A 7961-nucleotide genomic window follows, 5' to 3' on the forward strand; every position below is an offset into this window, starting at 1 on the left:
GAGGAAAGAAAGAAGGTATTCCTCATGAGGGAAGGCCAAGGAGCCCCAAAGGTATTTAGTATGCATTAAGAGAAAACATCTACCTATCCTGTAGATGCTCCACCATATACAGCTCTCACTCACAGTTGAGATGAAAGGTTGTGTTGTTGCCTTCTGTATTTCCCCTAAGTACTTGCCATCAGTCTCTCCCTTGGTGTAGGACATGCTTTCATATTTATCTACTTTCCTGTCAGCCTCTCTGAGAAGAGGCCTTTTCCTTTCCACCAAGGGGCATGGCTTTTCTAACTTGACTCTGCTTTCCCTTCTCCACATTACAGTACACTGGTGCAATCTGGGCTGAGACCATGAGTTACAGTGTCTCCAGGACACTGGTTCATGGTCAGGGAAAGGAGCTGTGAAATGGCTCCATGAAAACCTGAAGCTTCAGCAGCAACAGGTTCTCAGCCTCTCAGTCATCTCCTGCCACTTGACTCCAGGCACAATGGAGAGTGCCGAGTATATCCTGTGCAGCTGGAAAGAATACTTGTGGCCAGCAAAGGTTGTACCTGTCCCAGGAACCCCAGTCAGAAGTAAGAGTGGAAGGGAATTACCAGTCAAAGTACAAATTCTCACTGTAGATGAAAAAATGCAAGTGGAAAGTGCAGATGTAATGGATCTCACTGAAGCTGGGATTGAAGCCATTGCCTCATCAGTAGGGGTAAGGTTGAGGATCACTGATCCACCTGTAGATGTTCAGTGGAAGACCACTGGCCCATCAGGCCAGTTAAGACTCTATAGAAAAGCACTTCGACTTGCCCTTGACATTTTGTATTGCAGAAAACTAGCTGAGCAAAGGAAAACCACAAAGCCTCCAAAAACAGGTTTAAAGGCATCTAGTACACACCATGGCCTTAGCATTGGCCTTGGCCTTGTGCATGGCCCTCGCAGGAAGCGCAGAAAACGCAAACTATACTATGCGCCAAAGCTTAGGAAACAAAAATACTTACGATCCCAGCAGGGGTGGCTTTCAGGGAATGAACTTGTAGAAAGCTCCAGTAGGTTCATACAACGACCAACACCTGTGAGAGCTGTTAGTGAAAATGAAGACAAAGAAAAGTCCACGGCCTTAATACCTGTACCCTGTTGTCACCCTGTGGTCTGGGAAGGACCACCTGATAAAGCTGAATTTCCAGCTTTATCTATTCAGCCAGTTGTCATCCTCAGCAAGGTCAGAAATAGGAGTCAGAAGACAGTGGACACTGGCCGAGAGACCACAGCTTCTGATCGCCACAAGATCGCTGCTTTCCCTGAGATCATGGAAGAACCTGAAGAGATTGCCTCAAATGCAGCCTTGGAAGGGGAAATAGCATCCTCACAATCCCTGAACTCCAGACTACCTGATTCACTCTCTACTGTAAACCAAAAAAGGAAGCGCCAAGATTTAACTTTGAAGAGAGCAGGAAAGAAATTTAAATCTCCTGAGTTTAAGGCTGTAGCTACCAAGAAGAGTGCTGGTAGAAGACGAGAAGCCCAAGCCAAAAGTATGGCTCCTAAATGGAAGACTCAACCCATTAAAAGAGGAATGCTTGTCTGGTTTAAACTCCATGGGTATCCATTTTGGCCAGCTGTGGTTAAGCGTGTCATCCAAACCACCCAAATGGCCAGGGTACTCTTGATTGAGGCCAACATGTGCCCTGCACAAAGTGGCATTCCGGTTCATCTTTGCAGACTGAAACCCTTGGACTGTGATGAGAAAGATAAACTTGTGAGGAGAGCCAGCAAAGACTATAGCCATGGTGTGACTTGGTGCTTCTCCTTTATTAACCATTACCGAGAAGCAGTAACTAAGAAATCTTTCACGGGCTCTTTTTTTGATTATTTTACCAGCAATGCCAGCTACTTAGCTCGTAAGGCCCTGGAAGAAACTGACCACACTGATTTTCCAAAGGTAAATTATTCTGACCTGGAAGATTCTGATGAAGAGACTGTCCTGGGCAAGAAGAGGCCTCGCAAGAAACTTCTCCCTGACCGCATGAAGGCTGCTCGGGACAAAAGCAACCGGAAGCTAGTAGACTTCATTGTGAAGAAAAAGGGGGCTGACAAACATCTTCAGGACATCATAACTGGCAGAAAAGAGTCCAGATGGCTGACATCCTTTTTGAAACCACGCAAGTCCTTGGTTTGCATAGAAACATATCTGGAAGATGATGACCAGTTGTATGAAGTTGCCAAACATTTACAGAAATTATATGATGAAACAGATAAGATCATGTTCCATCTCTTAAGAGGTGACAAAGAAAGTTTCATAATGGAAGTGCTTCTGCCCGAAGCAATGATTTATTCAATTGCCACAGTGGATGAGCTCAGTTATCAGAAGGCAGAAGAAAAGTACCTGCGAGGTCCACCATTACACTACAGAGAGAAGGCAGAGTTTGACAAGAAAGTTTTAAAGGAGAGGAAAAGGAGGAGGAGGAGATTAGAAATCACCACAATGCCCTTCATGTCTCTACCTGCATTACCGGCTGGGACACTAGTATGTTTGTGATGATTTATCCCAATCTTTGGAATATACCTAAAATCTATGTATTTGAGATATTGGGAATATAAACTTTTCCTCTGGATTGATTTATGAATTGCCTTGGTTTGTGTGTGCCATGCTCATTCATAGACATTTCTCTCTTTCTCTTCCTTCCTTTCTTTCATTTTCTTTCTCCTTTTCTTCCTTCCTTTCTTCTTCCCTCTCTTCTTCCCTCCCTTCTTCTCTCCCTCCCCTCGTTCTCCTTCCTCCCCCACCTCATGCCTATCCCATGGATTCAACTCCGGCCTTGGGTGCTGTCCTTGAACTTTTTAGCTCAAGGCCAGCACTCTTTACCATTTAAGCCACAGCCCTATTGGCTTTTTTGGTGATCAATTAAGAACATGTGTGAGACCACCTGAAAGAGTCTGAGAAAGAGAGAAAAGCAGGTGGGAACGAATCTCAGAGAGAGCCCCAAAAGACCATGGGAACCTCAGAGAAATGGAGGGAGAAACAGACATAGAGACAGGGGTGGGACAGATAGACAGAGGGCCCAAGAGACTGAGGTAGAGACACAGTGGAAGAAAGAGCTCTGGAGAGAGAGGGAGGAGGTATTAGGTTATGAGTGTTAAAGTCCCTAGATTAGAGCAGATGAGAAAAATGGTGAGGGATTGGGAGACTATCTCCCAGAACAGCAATTGGGTCCTGGGGCCAGAATTCTGCTTTGGTCAACCAAGAAGGGCACTTTCTGAGAGGACTTAACATTTTTTTGAGATGCTCCATCGATCTGGTGTCAGAATGGCAGATAAACAGCTTGGTGTGTGTGGCATATTTCTCTTTCTCTAGCTGGGGATTGCTATTAAAAGGGGAAACACAATCAAAACTCGCAGCAGACATAATTAAACACCCTAGGTATTACTGCACTCAATTCAGGGTTCAACAGCTTCTCAAATAACCTGTTTGCTTGGTGTCTCCTTGTGCCCCACCCTCATCTCCCACCCCACAATAGGAGACAAACATCACTGACATGTTTTTAAGGAAAGTGCTATTTCCCAAATGGAAATACCAGAAAAACTTGAGACATGTGAGAAGTACAGAGGTCAGGGTATGATTTAGGAATAGGCATGCCTTCAGTAGGCTATGTGATGATAGCATGCAAATATTTAGAGCATTTTCATCAAATAACGATGTAAGGTGCAATCTGCAAGCTTCAGTGTCTGATACTTAAGAGGAAGAGGTATCAGTGATTGTCCTGTTTGCTAAAATCTAGTCCTCTGGGTTTTTGCCTTCTGCAGGATCAGAAACCTGGAATTAGAATTAGATTTTCTCTAAATTCACCGTACAGTCTCTCTAGATTGACACATGTCCATTGGGCATACTGATGTGTTGACCTGTGTGTGTTTCTTTGGTAGCTTTGTCCCCAAAAGCAAAGTGAATAGCTTTCCATACCATCAACAAAGAGAAAGAAATGGAAATATCCATAGATTAAGGAGCAGAATTTGAACAGCTACCTCTCAAGAAGGGCAAGATCTCTTTCCCTGGACCATTAGGCATTTAAGAAAAAGGTTTGTGAATAATTTTTGTAGGCAAGTATTGCCTCTTTTCAGTTGCCCATTGGCTACATTGAAAATTGTAAATGGGGCTGTGTGAAATAGCTGGGTTAAAACAAAATCCCAGTGCTCCATTTTCTTCTTTACACAGAATGTTGGTAGGAAATAAATTCAAACATTAGGGATTTAAAGTCAGAGCTGGGGAAACAATTGTGCATTGAAAGGAATGTTTTCATTTTCCAAGTAATAGTGCTGTGTTCACAAAAATAACTATGGAGGATATTTAGCTGATGCTGAGAATTGAAAGGTAAGAGAGTCACAAATAAGTAAAACATGGTAAATGCCAATTAAAATGAGAAAGGAAACTGATGAATAGATTGGAGACCTTTGTATTTTAAGAGACTTAAGTGAGTAGTTGTCCCTGTCAAGAACTAGCCTGGTGGTCTTCAGTGAGTGACCTAACCTCTCGGATCTTCAATTTCCTCAACTGCACAATGAGGTAGTTATACAAGTTGCACGTCTCTAATCTGCATGAAACATTAAGATTTAAAATACTCCAAATTAAGCATGGGTGGAAGATAAAGATCATGGGTAGAGTGAGCAAGCCCTCTGGGCTAGCTGGTTGTGAGCTTGCACTGCGTTGTGCTGATAACCAACATAGCAGCTCCTTGCCCATGAGCAAGCAGGTCATCACACTAAACTCTGAGTTCTATAAAAGGAATTCTTGGGCTGGGAAGGTGGCTGAGTGGTGGAGTGCTTGCTTTGTATGCATGAGGCCCTGGGTTCAATTCCTCAGCACCACATAAGCATAAAAAGCTGGAAGTGGTGCTGTGGTTCAGGTAGTAGAGCCCTAGCCTTGAGCTGAAGAGCTTAGGGACAGCACTAACAACAGCAAAGAAAAGGAATTCTCAAGAACAGAAATTATACACACAAGCATACTATTGGATGCCTAAGAATCTTTACTGGGAATGGGTTGGGAGGGATAGATGACAATGTCGTGTTTTAACTTATAAGAGAAGCCACATTTTGGAAGATGGAATTTTGGAATCTTTATTACAGCACTAGCAGTCTGCAGGCCGCTCATTGTAACAAAGGCCTGCAGGCCATAAATACACACAACATGGTTAGGAAAGAAAGAAGAAAAACAAACCAACAAACCAATAAACCAATTCAGTTCTTATGTAGAGCTGAACTGGGATGCCATGATGATAAGAGCCAGTGGACAGGACACAGGACAAGGCCACAGAGATACACATGGCATGGAGTCCTGGTGGCTAGGCTCCTCTAGGCCTAAATAGGGTCCAGGAAGGGGGCAGGTTCACAGGACACTTCCAGTGCCTGGCACTGGAATGACAGGTTCAGCAACCTATTAGCCAAGTGCCTGTCACCCGCCCCCCCCTCCAGGGATCCAGGTATGCCTATCACCTAAAGGGGGGGGTCATCCTCCCGCATCATAAAGACAAGATGACAAGTACATTTCTCTGAAGTAGAGGACTCCTAGCTCACCCCCATTGAGCCAGGAATCTGCACTTCAAAGTATGGCTTGTCTTACCTCTAGGCCTTGGAGCTTGGTGGACAGTCTCCCCATCTTCTGTATAGGCACCAGGATGGGTGCAAGGAATTATTTAGGCTCAGTCTCCTTCCTTCAGTGGAAAGGGGTGACATGGATAAAGATGCATTGCATTCATGAACTACTTTGCTAAATAGCAGCTACTTTGTATAATTACTGTATTTATATAATAAATATATTTATAAAAATGAAGGCATCAATGATGACAATGTTCTTCATGAACACAATACTTGTCATCACTTATACGGAGAACCTGAAACAGTTGAACTTATTCAAGTAGAGGATGGAAGAGTGATATTCAAAGGCTGAGCAGAATAGGCAAGTTAGGACTGAGAGGTGTTCGGTAGTAACTGCCACGTTATCCACCTTCCTGGGGGCTGCGACAGTTGGCTTCCTCCTGTGGTTCTTGCATTCTCAGTTTTGGTGCAGTTTCTTGGCCTTTATTGTGGTCTTGTTGGTTTTCTATATGTAGGACATCTTTAAGTATCTTTTGTAAGGGTGGTTTGGCAGAGATATATTGTTTCAATTTTTCTTTGCTGTGGTAGGTTTTTATTTGTCCTTCTGTTACCAAGGAGAGTTTACCTGGGTACAAGTATTCTTGGTTGGCAGTTTGTCTTTAGGGCGTGGCATCCATCTTTCCAGGCTCTTGCTTTCATTGTCTCTGCTGAGAAATCTGAAGTTATTCTGATGAGTGTCCCTTTATAGGAGCTTGATCTTTTCTCCCTGATAGCTTTAAGGATCCTTTCATTGATCTCTATTGATCCTGTGCAGATTACAATGTGAAGGTAGGATTTCCTCCTCTGGTCTGGTCTGTTTGGGGTGCTAAATGGTTCATGTATCTGAATGGGCCTATCTTTTTTCATGTTTGGGAAGTTCTCTGCTAGGATTCTATTAAATAAACTTCCTAGACCTTTAACTTGTCTTGAGGGCCTCCTTTACACCCATTAGGCTTAAAATTAGGCCTTCTGATGGTGTCTCTACATGTTGAATAGATTATAATATTTCTTGGATTTGTCTTGAATACTTGTCTGTTCTTTCTCTATAGTGTGTCTAGGCTGTCTTCAGTCCCAGAGATTCGATCTTCTGCATGGCCTCACCTACTGTCAAAACTTTGTACTTTGTTTTTTATTTCCTTTCCTTGTGATTGATCAGGTTTGATGGCTTCAAATTCTTCGTTGGAGCTTTGTTTTAGATCTTGTATGTACTTGTTTAGCTCTTTAATTTAGTTTTCAGTGTTCATTCTTAAATCCTTTAGTGGATTGGTTATAGTTTCACTGGACTTCCTTTCCTTCTGTCAGGCTCCATTCAGCATTCCTTGTGTGGCCTCCATGGATTCCTCCAGCTTTCTATTTGTGGATTCAATGAATGCCTCTATTAATCTTTGTTTATTCTCATCCCGCTCACATAATTCCTCTATTGATTAACCTCCTCATTCTCAGGAAATTCCTGTATTAATCTTTGGTTAGCCTCATCAAGCTCATACATTTCCCTATCACACTCACACAGAGTCCTTTGCAGGCTTTCAATCTTTGATTCAGCATGTTTACCAATAGTGTTTGTAGAACATTTTGGAAACTCTCCTCTGGATTATTCATTAACTGTTCTGTTGCCTGATTTTCATGAGCAGAAGTTGAGATACCTGACTTGCCATTTTTGTGTTTCTCTGGCTTGTTCTGCCCTGTGAACCTTCCTGCAATTTGAAAAGTCACCTTTCAAAACTGTGGATTGTGTGACACTTCCTTTATAGATACACACAGACACAGACACAGACACACATTCACTCACACAATGTTTTTTTTTTCCTCTAGGGAGGCAGCAGAAAGAGGGTTTGTGCTTGGTGTTGGTGGCTCATGCCTATAACTCTACTGCGGAGGCTAAGATCCCGTTAGATATCAAGGTTTGAAGACAATCCAGGCAGGGAAGTATGTGAGACTTCTGTCCAATTAAACACCAAAGGGCAGAAGTGGAGCCATAGCTGAATGGTAGTGTATCATTTTTGCCTTGAACAAAAATCTCCAAGAATGTCTTCCCCAGTACTGGCACAAAAAAAAGAAAGACAGAAAGAGAAAGAAAGAAAGAAAGAAAGAAAGAAAGAAAGAAAGAAAGAAAGAAAGAAAGAAAGAAAGAAAGAAAGAAGGAAAGAAAGAAAGAAAGAAAGGAAGGAAGGAAGGAAGGAAGAAAAAAGAAAGAGAAAGAAAGAAAGGAGAAAAGAAAATAAAGATGGATCAAGAAAATGTGGAATATATATACAATGGAATTCTATGCCTCCATCAGAAAGAATGACATTGCCCCATTTGTTAGGAAATGGAAAGACTTGGAAAAAATTATATTAAGTGAAGTAAGCCAA

At 42.5% G+C, this 7961-nt stretch overlaps 1 protein-coding gene across 1 annotated transcript; it reads left to right on the top strand.

Annotated features, from left to right (window-relative positions):
- The first annotated feature begins 481 nt into the window (after nt 1-481).
- Nucleotides 482-2524, top strand: LOC106001735 (PWWP domain-containing protein MUM1-like). Its single transcript, XM_013036729.1, has one exon. It carries the CDS (start codon nt 482-484, stop codon nt 2522-2524), a length of 2043 nt encoding a protein of 680 aa, XP_012892183.1.
- The last annotated feature ends 5437 nt before the right edge of the window (nt 2525-7961 follow it).

Source organism: Dipodomys ordii, unplaced genomic scaffold (genome assembly GCF_000151885.1).
Source record: "Dipodomys ordii isolate 6190 unplaced genomic scaffold, Dord_2.0 Scaffold384, whole genome shotgun sequence".
Classification (NCBI taxonomy): Eukaryota; Metazoa; Chordata; class Mammalia; order Rodentia; family Heteromyidae; genus Dipodomys; species Dipodomys ordii.

Excerpts from the sequence above, each read along its gene's own strand:
- LOC106001735 (XM_013036729.1), top strand. The coding sequence starts at position 482 with ATGGAGAGTGCCGAGTATATCCTGTGCAGCTGGAAAGAATACTTGTGG.